At 43.0% G+C, this 20,648-nt stretch overlaps 1 protein-coding gene across 1 annotated transcript in view; it reads right to left on the bottom strand.

Moving 5' to 3' along the window:
• Positions 1-20,648, bottom strand: part of CNTN3 (contactin 3) — a 349,250-nt gene that overhangs the window by 77,934 nt on the left and 250,668 nt on the right. The window contains exon 6 of the mRNA XM_014517467.2: positions 10,430-10,525. Within this exon, the coding sequence (XP_014372953.2) occupies positions 10,430-10,525 (96 nt within the window). The remainder of the gene's footprint in view (positions 1-10,429; positions 10,526-20,648) is intronic.

The following is a 20,648-nucleotide window of genomic DNA, read 5'->3' as shown; positions in this document are numbered from 1 at the left end:
ATCAATTTGTTCAGAAATTCTGTTTCTAAATTGCATGAGTCTGATATTCCTTTTTCTTCTTCTTTTTTTTTTTGTGGACCATTTATATCCAAGTTCCTCTGTGGTGCTGTGGAGATAATCCACTACAATCCAGATTTGTTTTGATGCCATCACTGGCTGTGCCTGTTTCTTCAGAATGGAGACGGAAAAAACCAAGAGAGGACCTATACATTCATTTAGTTTTGACTTGACCTAACCCTTACATGAAAAATGAAGGAAAAACAACTTGTGCATAGGAGAATGGCTTGAGCGAACACCTGAGCTACATAAAACATTAATAACTGCATGTAACATAGCATGTGCCAGCTCATCCATTTCATTAGAAAGACTCCTGTTTGGGACAGACTTGTCAGTTCTATCATTTTTTTTTTTTTTTAAGTACTAAGAAGCGCTTTTCTTTGTAAACTCAAAACAGCAGCTCTCTGTCCCCATCATGTTCGTTTCTCAAAACAAAATGTAACTTGTATAAACTAGGAAGGAACTGAAATGGCAAAGCTGAAATACAAGATGCGTGAAGCCTATACTGTTGGGAAGAGCTGTTTGTACACTTGTCCTAAAACTGCCAAGGAACAACGTAAGGCACAATGGGTACATCTACAAGTTCATTAATGTGCTTTTGCCACTGTGCATGAAATTTAGTACCTCTAATGTGAAGTACTAACTAAATGTGCATTAGGCTGCCCTAATGGGCACAAATGAAAATGCACACTTTTTTAGTGACGTTTAATGAGCAGTCGCCTAATTTTACACAGCATTAGTGTATTAGCATGGTTTTTACCATGACGCTCTAATGCAGGGGTTTTCAAGCTTTTTTGGTCGGGGTACCCCTAGCATCCAGTCAAGACTCCCCCGGCAGCCAATCGAGAAGGAGGGGGGTGGGGGGAAGTCGCCCAACAGCCAGTCGATGAATGGGGAGTGGGGGGGGGGTCCCCTAGCACGGCACGCGGCAGTGAACCCAGAAGTGTCAGTGGCTTCTTTGCACCACTGCTGTGTACTCCCTCGGGCCTTCCAAAGTACCCCCAGGGGCATGCATACCTCCAGTTGAAAACCACTGCTCTAATGCACAGTAAATTAAGCTACTATGCATTAAAGTGCATGTGTAGACATGCCCATGTGCTACATACCCAATCATATATACATGAGTTCAAGAGAAAGTGATTCTTGAAGAAACCTTAGAAAGCTGTAGGATTTGTCTTTTTAATGCTTATAACTGTTGTTATATGACCAAGAGAAATCTTTCTCATGTAAATACATTTGCAATAAAAAGAAAGGGGTACTAAAGTTTGCGTGGTGCTAAATATTTCTTCAAATTAAATACATTTCAAAGTTCAAAAGAAAATTTTCAATCTATTCCTGTGTACTACAAATGTACTTGATTAGAAGCACATTTTTCAATTCCCCTCTCCCCCCTTTTTTTCTACTGGGAAGAAGTCTTGGGTGTTTTCTTGGTGGTACATTTCTATTTTCTAGATATTCTTAGAACTCAAAATTTGACAGTTCTAGGGGTTTTGGCAATTTCTACTTGAAACCTTAATCTTTTGGGGTTTTTACAAAAGCTGAAGTTTTCTGTTATGAAATACTCCTCCTCACCCCACGTCAGTTTACAAGGAGCAATAATGCCATATATATAGAAATTACAAGAGAAAATTTGAACCTTTGAGTCTATGTGAAAAGTCCTTATCAAAAAGCAGGAGTGCACATAGGATAACATAATATGTAAATGCAATAGATTCACTGCATCTGTTGCTGATATTATCAAACCAGTAGAAGAGAGCTGTTTACTGGTCAATTCTGTGATATTCAGGGGAGAGTCCCTTTACCAGAAGAAGAGGCAAGATATAAAAGATATGCAACATTCCCTAAAGGACAAGATCATTGACAGATGAAGTAAGATAACTGTATAAAATACAGCCAGATTGTGCAAATCATACGATACTCCATGATACATATGCAAAAGTGATAGCAGGGAATGCTTTACATCAGGGATGGGAAAAATACAGCCCAGGGGCAGGATCTGACCCGCCAGACATTTTCATCTAGCCTGTGGAGCCCCCCAGTGAATTGTATAATGCCCAGCCCTTCCGCCCATGAGGGTGGGAGCAAGGTGCCCATGTGTACAACCCCCCAACATACCCTACTGTGTCCTCTTGGGTGCAAGGGTTCTGCGCAGCCAGCAGCTTCCAGGTGGAGCTCCTGCTGCAGCTGGAACCTGCTCACTAAGGGCAGCAGGTAGGGAAGTGGCGGGGCTGGTGGGGGACAGGGGGGTGGAGGTGCAGCTGGGCAGAAGCAGGAGTGCAGTGTGGAGCCTGAGCGCAGAGGGGCAATGGGAGCGCAGAGCTCAGCTGGGCAGGGTGTGTGTGTGCGCATGTGAGGGTGGGCGTGTGTGTAGGGACTCCCCCCTCACACTCCCTGCATGGTGTGCAGCCCCCGCTGCTGGCAGCAGCGGCAGGTAGGGAGGTCAGGGCTCTCGTGCCTGGTGCAGGTGTCCGGTGGAGCACAGCTCTAGCCAGTGCTGCTTGGGGGAAGGAGTGGAGCCTACCCTATCACGGGGGCTCTGTGCTGCATTCCTGTAGCTCCAGCACCCTCAGTACGGATGGAGCACCCTCCAGCACCCTCAGCCCTGCACTGGAGCCTGCTGCCTGTTGCGCAGGTCCAGGCACTGTCATGAGTGGAGGGAGCCCCACCCCCTGCTTCCCTGTGGAGTCCAGTGTGGGGCTTCCCCACTGCTAGTGCAGAGCAGCAGGCATGCGGTGCAGAGCCCTGGCAATAGAAACGCCAAGCGCTGTGCTGGGGGAGAGGAGCATACCCCCATGCAGCCTGCCCGGCCACTTCTACCTCATGGGCTCTGTGCCACATGCCTGCAGCTCCGCACTCACAGTGGGGAAGCCTCACGTTGGACTCCACAAAGAAGCAGGGAATGGGGCTCCCTCCACTCCCAGCAGAGTGCAGGGACCTGCATAGCAGGGGAGACAGCAGGCTCCAGTGCGGGGCTTCCCCCACTGCAAGTGTGGGAGCTGCAGGCATGCAGTGTCAAGCCCCAGCAGGAGGGCAGGCTCCACTCCCTTCCCCCATGCAGTGCTGGTCAGAGCCATGCCTGCACCAGGCATGAGCGCCCTGACCTCCCCACCTGCTGCTGCGGGGATGCGCACCATTGGGGGAGTATGTGGGGGGTTCCTACACCCCCCCATCCTCCCTCACACCTTACACCCTGCCCCCACAACCCCCATCAGCATATACACATACACCACCCCCCAAGAGAGCCACACTTATGGCCCTCTACACAGCCACATCCTCTCACAACACCCCCACATACACATACAATGAGTGACACTTTATTTTTGAGTTAGTATGCAATCCCTTCTATATACAGTACACAATCACAAGTCACAATAAATATTTTTGTAATAAAATTAAGTAGCTGTTTGACTTCTAGTGTATGATTTGGGGGTTCTTTTTTGGTTCCAAGATGGCAACTCCCCCCTCCCAAAAGGAGTATTTGGGGGGGAGGGGCAGCAAGAGGAGTGACTTCCAGTGGCAAAGGTCAGGGGCTAGGGGGCAGGACTTCTGGTCCCAATGTGGCAACCAGGGGGTGGGGCAACTGTCAAGAGGTGGGGCTACCTGTGTGACCCGCAAGAGCTCACCAAAACTTGTTAAGCTGCCCTCTGCCTGCCATAATTGCCTGTCCCCGCTCTACATGAACCTGGGAATGGCATCTGCTTAACAGGACTATGTACCCATATTGCTCTTTTAACAATTACTATTTTTAGAACAAAGTCTACAATATAAGGGGGGAAAAAAAAAACCATTTTAAGCTCTCCATCCGTCTCTCTCTTTCCATACCTGTCAGGAAAAAATTAGCATCCTATTAATATTTTTAAATGGTACCATATATTAAATGTGTGTCAAATATTAACATTTTATGTTCACTCCAGATGTCTGATATACTGTTTCTCCTTTAAAACTGTCAAAAACATAACAGAAAGATAGTAAAAGGTCAAAAAAGCTCTCGGGATTTGAATGCAGCTTAATGGTTATAATGACTGAAAAAGATAGTTTTACGTCTCCATAAATCACAACTTTAGATGTCATGTTACCTCCCATGTACATATGGGGAAAATTTTCTATCGATTAGTGAAAAAAATGTTTTTTAACAGAATAGTTGATAACAGAATGAAAATCGCTACAGTCAGAAATGTGGTTATATATTTGCAAAACAATTATTTTAGCTGAATGATAGGAAATCCTAATTTCCCCCCAAATACTAGTCAGTTGTTATTATAACAGATCGTATGTGAAGTGCACACAGTTTCATTAGCAAAATATTTTATCTCAGCTTTATTTAAAAACCTAATCCATTATACACCATCACAAAGCTAACACTTCTGTTTTGTACACACATGATTTATGCCCCCCAAAATTGCAAAAATTTTGAGGTATTCTCCTCTCTCCTTCCGGTGGTAGGTGGGGACGGAGACAAGAGACCTGCATTGGCGAAGTCAACCAGCGCTTATGGAGTTGGTGCCGCCAGGTGGGCCTTGGGTTCCTATATAACGACCCATGCTTTCGGGCGGGGGACTTGCTGGGGCGGGATGGGCTTCACCTCTCTCCTAAAGGCAAGCGTGTCTTCTCTTTCAGCTTGGCTGATCTCGTATGGTGAGCTTTAAACTAGCCTCGCCGGGGGAGGGGGCCGCAGGAAGACGAGGAGACGCCACCCGAGCAAGGCAGGTGACACATGCAAGGAGTGCCCAGGTAAGAAACAGGGGTCCGGATAGTCTTCCTAATCGGGGGGAGGGGGCAAGCACAGCTATGCAAGGCCTTAAATACCTGTATACCAATGCTCGGAGTAGGGGGAACAAACAGGAGGAACTCGCCCTCAGAATAGCCAGTTCAAATCTAGACATAGCGGGGCTTACAGAAACATGGTGGGATTCATCCCACGACTGGGCAGTTAGTATTAGGGGCTATAGGCTGTACAGGCGGGATAGAGAAGGAAGGAAAGGGCGGGGTGTGGTGCTCTATGTCAAAGAGCAATACACATCTTCTGCCAGCAAAATGGGGTCAGAGGAGGGGCAAGCTGAGGTACTCTGGGTCAAGATACAAGGGGGTTGTGGGGAGAGGGATGTAACGGTGGGGGTCTACTACAGACCCCCCAACGAAGGGGAGGAGCTGGACCGGGAATTTTCGGGCCAGCTTGCAGAGGCACTTAAGGCAAGGGGTGTAGTTGTCATGGGTGATCTAAATTACCCGGACATCTGCTGGGAAGAGCAGTCAGCCAGGTCGGACCATTCTAGGAGGTTCCTGGCCGAGATACAGGACATGCGGGGAGTGGATCAGGGTATGCCCTGGGCCCCTATCCTGCACTGTCATCACCCTGCTATCCTGGCCCTGCCTGCCCGTCCTGCTCCTGGATGCTGCTCCTCGCTCACCTGCAGCCTCATCCAATCTGCTCGGCTGGGTCAGCGCCCCCTTCCTCGCCTGTCCTGTAACAGCTCACCAAAACTCCTTACGTGGCCCTCCAGCCCAAAGAATTGCCCACCCCTGTGCTAGCAGTTCATGATCTAGCTCAGGTTGTACCCTAGGTACAGGCACATAGAAAGGTTGCACAAGCAGTAAGTTAGGAGTATTCTGAAAGTGCATGCTCAAGCACCAACATCCACCAGAACAGCGGCTCCCTTCTGCTCTCTCGGCAGTCAAATGAATGCTTGCTACTGACTTCCACAGCAGATCAACCCATAGTCGAGCTGAGTCTGAAAATACTAAAGCACCTACGTAACTCTGAACATATGACTAATTCTAAAGACTTTTCAGGGCCTATTCGCAGCGCTCAAATTGTGTGCGCACTTTTGCAGAGTCAGATGCGTTGTTTTTCTGAAATCTGAGAGATGCGAGGCAGAAGGTGATCTGATATATTTACCAAACCATGGACTACAGCATCTTCTAGGATGAATTTGTTTTCCAATCATGGAAGTCAATGTTGCATTGGGGGTGTGGATGTGTCCCCTTTTCAGACTGGACCATGCTGCTGGAGCCTTGAGGGACTTTAAACCCAAAGCAGGTAAGAAACCCTTCTCCCCTCCCTTCCCTAACCCATCCTCTAGCAGACATGCTCAGAGGCACATCCACTTTCCTTGCCTAACCCCTGTCCTCTGCTACTGTGGCTGCTTTTCCCACTGTCCCAGGGATGGGGCAACCTTCAGAGCTCCTCCTGCCTGCTTCAGTTGGGCTGTGCAGGGGCTGGGCTCCACTAGAGCCACAGTCTCTACACTGCCCTATTCAAAGTGACAATAGCACATCAAGCCCAGGGACAATGTTTTGCCCTTCATCTCAATGACCATCTTGGCTTAACATCGTTGTGTATTCAACTACTAGCAGTTCCAGCGATGGGTAAAAAAACCCAAAACAACCCCAAATGATTACTACACAATATTTGGTAAAGATTACTAGAACCAGCTGTGGATATAGCGTGGCTGCTTATCTCACAGGCCAATGCAACAAAATGCTAGCTGAGTTCAACTTTTGACCAAGAGGGCTGGGTTGATCTTTAGTGGAGTACCATGAAATGCAGCCATCCTGCTCCTGTTTCCTGTGCTACCTCATTAATTCAGAGCTGGCTGAGGGAGCTTTTTGCAGAGCACAGCATTGTTCAATGTAAAAATGCTCTCAGGAGTGATATCTACCTAATTAGTGCTAAGGTATCCTGACCTGTGTCATCCAAATCAGTAGTGCTCTACAACTGGCCCTCTAAGCCATGTCATCCAGCCTCTGGGGCTCCCCACAGGTCTGGAAATGTGGTGGTGGTGGTGGGGGAAACAGCAGCAGCATTATCTGGTCCCAGAATCATTGCAATTAATATTGCCATGGCTCCCTGGCCACCAAATTTCTGGACTCATGGGGAAACACACAGTCAGGATGGCATGGCCCTGCATGCCAGATTTCACCAGTTCGTTGTCACGCTGACCTGCAAACTGACCCCATGCAGGGTGCCTGGCCAGCAAACCAACCTGGTGCCAGTCCTCCAGCCCATGGGGCGGGAGAGGTTGAGCAACACTGATTTACAGCACTTTCCATGGTACTTTACCATGCCACCTCTTTTCTTTTACTGATGGAGGAAAACGAGAGATACAACTGCTGCGCTATCTTCTCATAACTAACAACCGCTTTAGTCAACAAGCCTGCGACTCCTCAATTAATTTCGGTCACAGCTCCCAATCACACTGCAGTAACTAGTTGACACTACAGCTGCCTCTTTTCTTGCATTTGGCTGAATAACATGTTTATAGTGTGGGTGTAAGCCACGTCCCATCTGTGGAGGATGACAAAAATTCTCACCTTTTCCACGTGCTGGTTTGGACAGCAATTTCTAGCACAACCATTTTGGCTTGTATATCACCTTCTGCTTGACACCTCAGACTTGCACATTTTTGAATTACCACAATGCTGTGAAAGCCAACATGCATGCACATACGCATACGGAAGGATGACATTGGTAGCACGGACGCTAATTTAGCCACAGCAGTGGATTTTCATCAATCTGTTCCTATAGATAACTAGGGGGATGACCTATCTCCTTAGCAATAATGAAGATAGGGGGGAGGGAGTGGGGTGGGGGGGAGGACACAGAAACTTGAATTAGGAATACATATCAACTGGAAGAGGGGGGAAAAAAAAAATCAGAAAGCTCAGCCGGCTGTAAAATGGCCCCTTTCAGATTGTAGCTGCTTAGTTCTGCTAAGCTGAAGAGGTCACAAAAGCCACATCACTACAACCCCAACATCAAACTTTTTCCCAATCTCTTTGCAATGACATCCATGTTTAACATAGCAGTACTTTGGAAATATGACTGTATAATAATAATTAAGACAAACAAGCAAACAAACCTACATCTTTCAGAATGCTATTTAAGGCCCGAAGCCAATTAGTCAAAGACATTTCAGAATACAGAATGAATTATCAAATGCACTCACAGCTCTTCACCCCAGAGGAAAAAAAAACCAAACCCAACAACTCTCAACTTCACTCCTGTGTATCTGCCTGCTAGGTTCATCCAAATATTTGCGTTTTAGCTTCCATGAGTTTTGCTGCTTAATAGTTGCTCTTCACTACACAGAGACAGTTATTAATTCTTCCATCGTGAAAATAGGCACATCCTAGTAACGCGGAGGAACAAAAATGCTTTTCCCAGTAGATACAGCTATGCAACTAAATGAGTTTCAGCAAGGCTCACTCATAGACAAAGGAAGCATTTGACTCCAAAGGTTATCAAACAATAATAAAATTACTGTGAAACGGGAGCCATTGAACTCCAGGAATTAAACTGGAGATAGGCACATACTTCAAAATCCAGGGAAATCCCACTATCTTTGTGTGTCCCTCTTTTTTACACACACACACTCATGGATGCTCAGCTTCACCTGATTTCTCTTTTCAAGACCTCTGCTTCACAAATGTAATCTTTTCTCACTTTATTCAAAGGGGAGTCAAACAATATGGAACCTACCCTTTGAAGATCCAACATGGGATGACTCAGAAACTGGAATTTTAATTCATTTCACAACATACCCATCTACCTCTTAATAGTACTGAAGTTTTAATGGCCTTCAGATCTGGCTGGAAATCAGCCAGGTAAAAAAAACCAACAGCTTACTTGGTTCTTGTCACCATGACCCTTTTAAATCTTTGCAAGGAACTGATCTTTATTTAAAAGGCAAGCAAGTCTTTCACAGGACAGCAGTGTCCACAAACGGATGTGTATTTGAACTAAAAGTTCAGAGTTTCAGCTGGTTGGGGAATTTTGCCTCTCATAAAGCTCGTAAGAAAGGCTGCAATCTAGGACTATGTGAATAATAGATTTTTCAGGTCAATGGCAGACCTAGAAAAAATAATCAGAAAAAAAAATAGTGCTCTGTGCCAACCTGAAAGCAAGATGTTTTGGAAGTTTTGGCCAATGAAAAAATGCATGTTGCGTTTCAAAGCAAAACAAACCAAGTTGTAGGTTAATCTGGGGTTGTGTCTCTACCCTGAAACTCATTCCAGTTTGTATAACTGGTGAGGCACTGGGCCCTAGAGAAGACAATTATTGTATAGCCTTGCGATTACAGTGCTCCCCTGGAGATAGGAGACTTCAGTTCAACTCCCCATACTGAATCAGACAGAAGGGGGATATGAACCTGGTCCCCCATATCCCAGACTGGGAATTTAAAAGAGTGGCTGCCACCATCCTTTTGTCCTTGCTGCTTTTGGGAATGATACTTTGAGTCCCCTTGTGAACTCGGCTTGCAAATCCAACTCACATTTGTGAACAAAGTTTCAGATTGATATAACTGGCTGAAAATAATTCACCCAACCCTGATGCTAACCTGCTACCGAGTGTCCTCATCACAAAGAACATCACTGAAAGGCACCCGACTTGCCCATCTGGTTTTTAAAAGAGAGCTCAGAGAAGAAAAAAGAAGTTAAACAAAAAGCTGAATGGAAAAAAGATTATGGACTTTGTTGCAAGGAGAGTGTACATTTTGCTTTTTCTGAGTTAGGTGTCATCTGCCAATCAACGTAGTAAGTGTTGATTGCATGATGGGCTGCAATTACTGAACACAAGTGGGAGAGACACTGCACCGTTTTATTTATTGATTTCATGTCAGGCTAAACCTGATCCTCATGCTCGGCCCCATCCAAGCAACTCTGATTGACATATGTTTGCACTGAACATGTGGAAAATACTAGACCCAGTGAGAAATACTACTTGCTTTTGCAGTTTTGTGCTGTGCTCTGTATGTTGGCAGAGAATAAACGGGGCCAGCTCCTGCCATTTTGGTACTAGGAGCAAGAGAGCCCAAGGGGTCCTCAATGGTAAGGAATGAGAAGGAACTGGATGATCGTTGCTCGAGTGAGAAAGGCACTAATTTGATAACCACTGCTTGCGAAATCACTAGCATGCAGAGTACTGATGTGGAGGACATGGGCCTCTGCATTTTGGTGAATAGATCTTCTTATGATAGGACTCTGGCTGGGTCCTTTAAGGGGGTGTGCACCCAGCCTGAGGACCACCCCAGAGATCGCTGCCCTGGGACAGGTCATATGGGCTGTGCGTGTGCTAGTCACTGAAATGGATATAAATTAGTTGTCTCATTGTGGCAAGGGATGCAGACCAAGAAGTTTTCCTGAGATAGCAACATAAGCGGACGCATGCCTAGTGCCACCCAAAGGCAGATCCGCTGCACCTCCTTCGAAGGGCAAAGCATGTGAAGTGGGTTGCACGTGGGGTGCTCCTCAGGCAGGGCAGAAGTGTCCCGAGATCCCACCATGCTGCTCGCTTCGGCGTACGAGCTACAGCCTGGCATCCGTTCACGTTAGCAGCCACAGAGCAAGCGACTGAGCCCGAAACGTTTCTTACCTCCAGAATGAGGCGGCGTCCCACAAAGCAGCACCACTCCCTGCCCTTCTCGAACAGACACTGTGCTCCTCATTTTAGTTTTTAAGTTGTCAAGATCTGTTTTGGAAAGAAGGGGAGAGCTGGAGATCAGAGACCAGACAACAGCAGAGGAATAAACAGAGGACACTGTTTTGCCACCCTTGCTAACAATAAGCAGCAATGACTACATCAGTGATTATCACCTGGGGGCCACACAAGATCAGCACCATTAGGTGTGCAGATACCTATACATGATTCACCAGATAAACCCAGAGATTTCAACCAAGAGTCCAAAGTGTCAAAACATTTTGACCTGTTGTGGTCTTCCCGAGTACTTCCCAAGAGAAGAACTGTTTTTTCCATCATCAAAAAAAAAAAAAAAAAAAAAAATCAAGGAAGCTGAGACAACATTTTTTGAGAGGGGCTCCAAACTCTGTTAGGCTTGAAGCCATAGTATATAGGCAACCTCTATACGATGCCATCATCTCCACTGATTTCAGTAGACAGCTGAGAGAGGAGATGTATGCTCCACAGAAGTCAGAGTGAATGACAGATCAGGACCAAAGCAGCAGGCATTTTATAAGGGCACTGGGTCTGATTTTTATCTGACCTGTGCTGGTTTTACTCCACCCCAACTCTGTCAATTAAAATGAACTTACCAATGGATTTCTAGGCAGCAGATACATTTAAACTGTTTTAAATTTGAAGATGCTATAAAAGAGGTGCAGGGCTTTTGGTCAGGAATGAGCATCAGCTGTTCCAGTGTAACACTTATGTCTGTCCACTTATATAGTGAGCTAAACCACTATGACTTTGATCCATTTTTGCTCTACTTATACTAATATAGGAACGGGCAGATGTAATAGGTATACCAGTCTAACTGTTATGTCCATCCACACCCTTTGTTAGAACAGAGTCTTCTACTTGTCACCTTTCGGTTATCACATTTTTATGTGAAACAAAGAATTTGATTATGAGGATGAGCATCAAGGATCGGAGCCAAACAATCCCTCATCACCAGCAAATGCAAAATTGTTCAGACGTTGGGGAGTTTTATTAGTGGAAAAATAACTTCTTGAAGTAGCCATCATTATTCAGGCAAGCTTAGTTATGCCTTAGTAAAGCAGACCGGACTTTTTCTACCCCCTTTTACCAAGGTTAGTCAACTGTATCTGCATACAATGCTACCACCTGCCTGTGTAAATGCAGAATTCTTGGTCAGTAATAGTTTATATTAACTTTGCACAGCAGTACAGGATGACAAGCGTCGGTGGAGAGTCTGGCCTCATTATCTCTTTGTATGATGCCAGAAACAGTCAAGTACAAAGCGAACAATTTGGGACTTCATTCTCAGAGATCAGTTCCCCTCACCCCGGAAACTCTGAATCACGCTGGAGCAGAGCTGTCAGGCGTAAGCCTGCAGAAACGTCAAGACTGGGGTTTTGAAACCTGAGCTCGCAATGTATGGCAGCTTTCCTCTAGCAGACTCTGGGTCTGCTCTCGAGACACCCATTTGTGTGTTATTTACAGTAATGAAGAACTGAAGTGCACTGCTGCAAATTAACAGGCCAAAAAGACGACAACTCAGAGAGCCACAAGTGGAACAGGCAAAAATAAAAAAAAACAGTTCTTGTTTACAACTTTGGGTCTGGGCACAAATGTTACCATGTGCAGATGCTCAGTGACACCCCCAGCGGGCCTTTTAAAGCAAGATGTCTTTACAGCTCAGCACAATACAAATAACGGGTCGACCAACAATGGCTGCTTTCCAAAGTATAACTTCTTTATAACATTAAAAAGCAACAGATGTTCACCCAACCAGTCTATTCAACAACAGCAATTAAGCATCTCAATGCCACAGTTTTAACAGGACAAACTGTTTGCTAGATGCAACAATTATAATGTGTTGCTCCATTACTCATATTATTATTCTTTGAGAGAGGTTTCTTTTTTTAAAGTTAAAAGACAAAAAAAAAACCTTGAAAAAGGGAAAACATCTGTGAGCTCTTAATAGTCTATTAATACATGCACCTGTCCATCTCTCACGTGATATTGGTACGTCATTATGTTTGTTGTATTCTGACTTGGGTAGTCAGCGGCTTCTCAGTCAGAGCCCTTTCAGCCTTACTGCCCCTTAGTGACCCCCTTGAACACATGGGCTTGGCGGCACGTACAAATATGTAGGATTAAGCTGCATGAGAGGGACTCATCGATTCGACTCTAAATTTACCACCTGATATGTAGACAAGCCAGCGAGACCTCAAATTTTCAGGGATATCCAGCAATTTTGAGGTCTCCAGCGGGACACCCATAAGAGGTGCAGATCAGGCACTGCTCCAAGTGACTACTGCAGGAGGTCAGAAGAACCTGGTGCCTACTCCACTGCGAGTCTGTCCGGTTCCTCACAACCAATTTGACCCCATGATTCATTAGCCACCGTTAATGTATTTGTACCTAACTCCTTCCAAAGAGAGGAGACGCTACAAAGTGAAAGTTGGTAATACTCTGAGTGTCAACTATCACCGTCTCCGCTAGCTCTGGAAAGGCACACAGAGCCATGCTTCCCTGTGTAGGTAAGGCGCATACTGCATTGGCCTCACTCCTACATTATGACCTTTTTCCTGCCCTATTTTACTCTCCTCATCATTTACCCATACTCTGCAGTAGAATCAGCTCTAAATGATTGCTCTAAAAGTTAATATAATTAGAAAAGTTAGAAAAAATAAATATCTATAAAAGCAAAGGAACTATTTAACATACGAGATATATTTTGGACTCAGCTTTGCTCTTTCGTATCAGGGCAACCCCATTATTAACTCATAAGTAATTATATATATTGCAGTACTAAAAGAGTCCATCTTAATTATACATAGATATTTACTCATTAACTATTGCTTCTGAGACTAAATGGTTGTATCCCGTGCTACCTTCCCCTCTGTCAAAGGGAAATTGTACAACACCATGCATAATAGAATTAGACCTATTCAACCAACAATATATACAACCATCCCCTCCCCCCCACCCCCCCCAAAAGGCAAGTCTTGATTATTCTGTAGGAGTCCAACTACCCTTACATCACAATTCTTCAGCTCAATCTTCTGCAATTTTGCATTACAGAAGGTATTTATCATGGATTACAAAAACAGACAAGGGAGTAGTTAAAAAAAAAATCCAGAAAAAAAATAATCTGAGCCACATTGAGAACTTCCTGGTAATTACTGAAAAATGGCTTTTCTATGGCAATCTCAGACTTACAGAGCATTTTATAGACTGGATTAATCATCCAGCTGAAGAAGGACATCGTTATAAATCTTTAGGTTTTTCTCTCATACTTTTTGTCCGATACCACTTTGCAAACAGCGCTAATTAAAAACAATCACATATCATTGTTCTGTGGAGAGGAGGAGAGATTTGTATAGAAACAGCATGCTGGATAGTAATATCAGTGCATGTTACTCTAATTTCGAACAAAAGGGGAGTATTAAGGGAATTTATTAAAATAATAATTAAAATGGAATTCATTATTTTGTCCCTCTCCCCAACGTAAGATGTTACATTTTTGGGGGGAGGAAAAGGGCTTTTTGCACTCACGGAAGATCGAGCAAAACAGAAAGTTTGTCTTACCTTGTAACGGCAGCATTCTGGAAATTTTTTAAAAGCCTAATGTGCTTTGGATCTGTTCCAGTTGCTTTCCTGGAAACATAATTTACTTTCTTGGAAAGGGGGATATCGATGGCAGAAAAGAAATACTGCCCATTTTGGACATACAGGTGATTGCATATGCACGGTCATTAATGGCATTCGTATAATGCAGATGCTGTTTGTATGTCTGGGGACAGCTAAGGACAATGGGACTTTACTATTAATTAGGGATATTAATCTTACATTAAATAGGAGTAAAGTCGTTTTATAAAAGGTTGGGATGGGCATCTCCTAACGGAGCTGAGAAATAAAAAAGTTCTCAAACAAAAACAACAATCTTCACGGTGATGCCAACGTGAGGTTTTGTCGATACCTGTAGAGTTACTTTGGAGTTAACTTCACTATACACAGGAACCATCATCGCAGCGTGCAGTCTGAGCAAGGAGCTCTGCAAAGGAGCAATGACTTCTTCCCATCTGGTATTGCATTGTGTACTGGCAAAACTTAAATAGTCCACAAACCAGATAGTCTGCCGCCGCTTTGGAGCTCACCTTTTACTTTACCTCCAGACCAAGGGTCAATACTCATCCAAGTGCAATTAATTCCTTGCGGCACTAATCAAGGGAAGGTGGGAAGCTTCTGGCACAGAAGAGACCAGAGACACGAGAGAAGAGAAATACAACCATGAGCAGTGGGTGAAAATTGCTCTCAGAGTTGGTCAGTCTTACTCCCTGTCCTTGTGCATGGAAGCACAGCAGCGCTGTCAGTCTAGGGGGATTTCTAGAGCCTCACAAACAAAAGCAGCCTTGGGCCTTTTGGTTGCAGCCTCTTCTAAGCAGCTCGGAAGGAAAGAGGGCTACTTCATAGCCCTACAGGTAGAAAAGCATGTTAAAGAAACATGAAGGTTGCAGAGTCAAGCAATCAAACTAAGATGTGCCAGAATCAATCAAAGTTGTGCATGCAACTTTAATTAAGCTTCCCTTATTTCCTTGTCCCTTCCAGCCCATCTCTGCCACTTTTCATTGCTCTTCACAGCTTCTTATTACTCCAGTTCCCTCTACGAGACCTCTGATAAATTCTTGACTCCCTGCCTCCACTGTTCTGCATCCCTCTTTGAGGCTTGGTCCCAGGCTTGCCTAGCCTGTCTCAGTCTCCCACCCACAAACTACTCCTTCTGCTGCCCCGATCCAGCTCTTCTGACCTCTGTTTTCTGGTTGGGATCCAAGTCTCTTTCTCTTCCATACTGCCTGTGTGCTAGCAGGGGAAGCAGAGAACATATGTGCACCGCCAGCAGAATTTCTCCCAGAGGTTGGATTTATATACGTCTCCTGGAAAGAAATACTGATGTAAAGACTTCAAGTGATAATGAGCCAGCCACTTAACCCAGGTAGCTCTTCCAGTGTTTAATTACCTATGTTACTAGGAAATTGCATCTAATTTCAAGGCTGAGTTTGTCTGACTTCAGCTCCCAGCCACTGGACCTCATTACTCCTGTTTGCTAAATTGAAAGCTTCTGCTCACAAACACAGTCGTATCTCTTTGCCATGTCGAAGTACCTATCCCCTCTGAGAAAGCCGCGTTTCAGCCTTTATGTTGACAACCCCATTACACTATACTGTGCATGCCTCTCATCATAAGGCTTTTTTTCCCCCGATCATAGCTCATTTTGGCAGCCTTCATTTCAATTCTCTCATGTATTTCCACATTCATCTTGAAATGTCGACACCAAACTGGGACAAAGGATTCCAGGAGCGGTCTTCTCTGTCTGTGCGCAGAGGCCACATCACTTCCCTGCATCTGCTTCATATCCCTCTGTTATTCATCCAAGAACTGCATTAGTGATCTTAGAGCTGAAAGCCAATGTCGAATCAGTACCTGCTTGAGTCTCTCCTCCTGACAGTATAACCCCCACTGTTTTTCCTCCTGCATGCATCAAGTTGCATTTGGGTATTAACATATTTGGTTGGACTAAACTCATTTCACCAGGGGTTTTGGATCAATCTGTAAGAGCAACCGGTCCACTTCATTATTTACTGTCCCACCAATCTCTGTGACATCTGCAAACTTAAGCAGTAAAGATTCTGCATCATCATTCACATTCTTGATAAAAATGCCAAAGAGCATTGGACAAGAGACCCATGGGGACTCTGTAGCTCCTCATTAACAACTACATTTTGGACTGCATCAGTAAACTAGATTTAAATCTAGTTTGCCTTGTTAATTCCATATAACGAACATTTTCTAATCAAAATGTCTTGTGGAACAAAGTCAAATGCCCTGGAGAAATCTCAAGGATAACAGAAGCAACTCTGTTGATATATCAGCCAGTATTCTTGTCAAAAAAAGAGGAAGTTTATTTGAGAAGACCTACTTTCCATCAAGCCATGTTGATTGGCATGAATTATAATCAACTGCCCAAAAATCGTATCAAGCTCAATGATTTATAGTTCCCTGGGTCATCCCTTTTACCCTACATTATTGCAGGAATAACAAAGTTATTCCAGTTCTTGGACCCCATGTCTCATTTAGTATTGTCTAGAGTTGTTTTTGACTTTAAAATATTTTCTTAATTATTTCAACCCTACTGACCACTGTTATTTCATTGATTAACTTAGTTTTCCTTATGAGTGACCCACATTTTTAATTTATTTTACCATTAACTTGCCTCCCATCCCTTCCCCCATTTTTATCTGAACTAAGTTATACACTACTTGCACTTGTATAACCTATTTTCAGAATGCTCATGTCTGATAAAGGTCAATTAACGATAAAGTTAATTTAAATGTCTGTTTTGTAGACTATAATGATCTTTCATCTGGCTTCCAGGTGCAGGGACCACATTAGGCAAGGTTCAAAAGCCTTAGATATGCCTCAGAAAAACCTTTCAGGGTTTCTATACGTTTTGTAAGCCTTTGCTCTTTAGGATTAAAATTTTCCAGGCTAAATATGATTTTTTTTTTGTTATTTTGGTAAAAATTATTCAGCCGATTTAGAACAGGAAACGGGTAAAATGCTTTGTTTAAAATCCAGAGTGCTAGAATTGGATGACTGTCAAATAAAACAGTATTACTGCCTTACCATTTCAGGATAAATAGAAGTATAATAATCCCCAAGTTTAGAAAAGGAAAAAAGGGAATTTTTTTAGCTTTCTAAAACACTTTCTCTTACTTTCTTATTGTTGCGTTAGCACCAAACATATAAATTTCTATCAGCTAAAACATATGCCATTGCAAAAGAAAGATGCAAAAACTGTAATTTAGCTTTACAGAAGAGTCTCTTAATCTGCACGGAAAAATGAACATAGACAAATACATCTTTGCAAGCGTATGAAAACGAACCATATATTCTACTGGCTCCTCTCTTTCCATGTAGTAAACTTGGCGTTTAAGTCCCAAGTACACTACACAGAAAGCATCACAAAGTATGGACTAGAACTAAGAGGAACACAACCATCACTTTCACTGCCTTTATGGATGAAATAACTGTTTATCTGCTTAGATCATAGAGCATTAAAAAGTTTATGCGATATTCATGATAATTAACTTACGTGGATTTCTGAGCACTAAGGGAAAAACAGTGATATACTGCAGTATCTGAAGCATTTTACGTAAGACAAAACAGACATGCTGCCCATATTTCCTCCTCCTCCTCTGACATTTGCTATGAAGGGGAAATAAAGGCTTTTAACTGAAGATATATATATTGAGAGAGAGAGAGTATCTATATTTAGATACATTGATCGATCTGTATCTATAGACAGATATAGATATATCTATATCGATCCATCCATCTACATCTATCTATATCTATATAAAAGATATCAATATATATTTATATCTATATATCTCCACAAGTTCTCTAAAGCTTCCTACTGAAATGTTCCAAAGGATGACATAACACCAGCTCAAGTATCAAGCCTTTGTTCAAAAAGTCAGGTGGCACTGTTCCTTAGGAATCCAGATGCATTCGTTCTTTAATTATGAAAAAGTTGTAGAAATCTGATTTAGTTTAACCTCCCGACTGGCTGAGACGGTAAGTAATGGCACTGTACTCTCTGGCCAGAAAACCCACGCGGCCAAAGGAGTCTCCCTCAATATATTCATACATAAATTCCATTCCATGGTGGTAACAGAACTTGCCAGGCAATTTCTTTCTGGATGATGATTGTACTATACTGGTGATTCAAGTTACACTACTTCATTCAACCCCTAGGAGAATGCATTTTCCCATACTTTAAAACCAGATATTTTAAATGTACAGAAACACCTTAGTAACACTGGAGTTTGCAAAGTATGCTCTCCAATTCCTCCTAAATCGTAATGAAAACCAGGCACCTAATTCACTTAGGATTTTTAGGCTTGAGTTCTTTGCTAACAATTAATGTTTCTACATATTTACCAGATGTTTTTACTCAAGTTTGATACTTACAGAATAAGGTTGACTTACAAAGATGAAAAAAGATGTTGCAAGAAATGCTATGACACATTGCAAAATCTTACAAATTCTCCTCAAGGCATGTTATTGTATCTTCTTAACTCTATCCTCCAAATCAAAACACTAGAATAATAGATATAAATATTTATATCACGCTAAGGACCTTGGCGATATGCCCACCTTTTATATTTCATTGCATTTCTAGTCTAGGGAGCAAGAACAAAACCTTTATGCTCCTTTTTAACAAACTGTTCTAAATGAGAGATGTTAATGTAATTTTATTCTCTACAAGTACCCAATAACTGATACAAAATTATGTGCCATTAAGCTGCCAAGTGTTCTTCTCCAAAGCAAACAACAGCTTTCATGAAAAAAAATAATTAATTTTGAAAAGCTAGGACCAGCATTTTCAAATAAACCTGAATGAGTTTGGCACCCAAATCCCACTGAAGTTCAGCATGCCTTGAGATACCTAGATGAGCAGTTCTCGACCTTTTGAGACTCGTGGCACCCCTTAGAAAATGCCAGCTCTTAGTTTTCACTCTTTGTTTTTGACTACAGAAAGCAAAAGCTCAAAATGGCCACAATTATGAATTTCTATTTGAAATCTCTGGGTTTATACTGTGAATCACGTTTGCAAACCTACCAGTGCTACTGTGTAGCACCTCGCGGCACCCTTGACAGGATCTCAAGGATTGAGAATCACTAACTTAGTCTGTAAGTGTAGGCAAGAGATGTTCTTTTGTGCTAGTACAAAGCCTACCAAAAAGAGGACTTTGTTGTTCTAGCTTCTCAATGCAAATAAAAAAAATCCTAAATGAGCTGCAGTCACTATCTTGTAATGATGGGTTCTAGTGAAAAAAAAGTTAAACAAGTCTCCATTATATTTCAAATCTCTATTTTTTCTTACCGATAATTCAACCTTTGCATATACAAACTGCACCCCCTACAATGTTTGCTCTGTCAACAGCCAGGGTACCTGCTTACAATATATTTGGCATAATTTATCATTTGACATAATTCATAAGTACCTTTTAAAAATAAGAGGTTATTTCCTCATATGAATAGAAATAATGCAGACACTGCCAATTAACCAGACATGCTGCATACAAATGTACCACTGTTAAAACAAACAACAACAGCACTATATAAATAGACAGTGAGTCTTTCCGTTGACTTGAAGGGGTCTTGTAATATGCTAAAAGGAAGTAACTAAAGGACCCTAAAAAATTATTCAAATATTTTCCCCCTTAAACAAATGTTTATAAATGCAGAAAGAAGAAAGTAGATGGAAATGGGGAATTCAGTAGGAACACACAATATACAAGAGCCTCAGTGAACGTCCTAAAAAAAATTAGGAAATTTACTGGCAAGCTTTTAAAGTCCATTTTAGTTGAACTGGCATTACTGGGAGATCATGTGAGATCATGACAAAAATTTATTAATAGATCAAGAAACACTGCAGATCCCATTATACAGGAAAACATGTCCGTGGAACGGTGACAGTGCAATATTTAGGCTGCCAGAAGGCAATTTAGTTCAAATATTGTAACAGTTATAGTGATAACGGTCGTGGCTATAAAGCAATGATCAGCCCTGTCAAGACCCATCGTCGCCTCTTTCAGATACTGGTTTTGCTCTCACTGAAGCCCTGCATTTTACCTGCCAAAAAAAATAGTACGACTATTTAAAATAATTTATGGGGATGTTTTCTGAAGCCAAAACGATGCATCGTGGCCTTCACAAATTTAGCAATTTTAGTCCTTTTGAATAGAGATTTCAGGAGAAAACCCAAAAACTTCCAAGGGGGAAAAAATGAATAACTCTTAGAAAGCAGGAACGAGCATTGTGGGTCTTTCTTCTGCCTGTACCTCATAACTGGAGGTGGATTTTGGGGTGGAGACAATGTGAGCAGAAGAGCAGTGATCACCTAATAATAGAATTCACCATAAGACGTCGAGTGGGTAAGGTAACTAGTAGGGTGAAAGTGCTCGACTTTAGGAAAGCTGATTTCAATGAACTCAGGCGATTAGTCAAGGACGCACTGCAGAGTAGGAGTTTTGAAGTGATGGGAGCCCAAGAAGGGTGGCTGTGCCTTAAGGAAATGATCCTTCGAGCACAAAGC

The sequence above is a fragment of the Alligator sinensis genome, unplaced genomic scaffold (assembly GCF_000455745.1).
Source record: "Alligator sinensis unplaced genomic scaffold, ASM45574v1 scaffold121_1, whole genome shotgun sequence".
NCBI classification, from domain to species: domain Eukaryota; kingdom Metazoa; phylum Chordata; order Crocodylia; family Alligatoridae; genus Alligator; species Alligator sinensis.
This window is presented reverse-complemented; position numbering and strand designations above follow the sequence as displayed.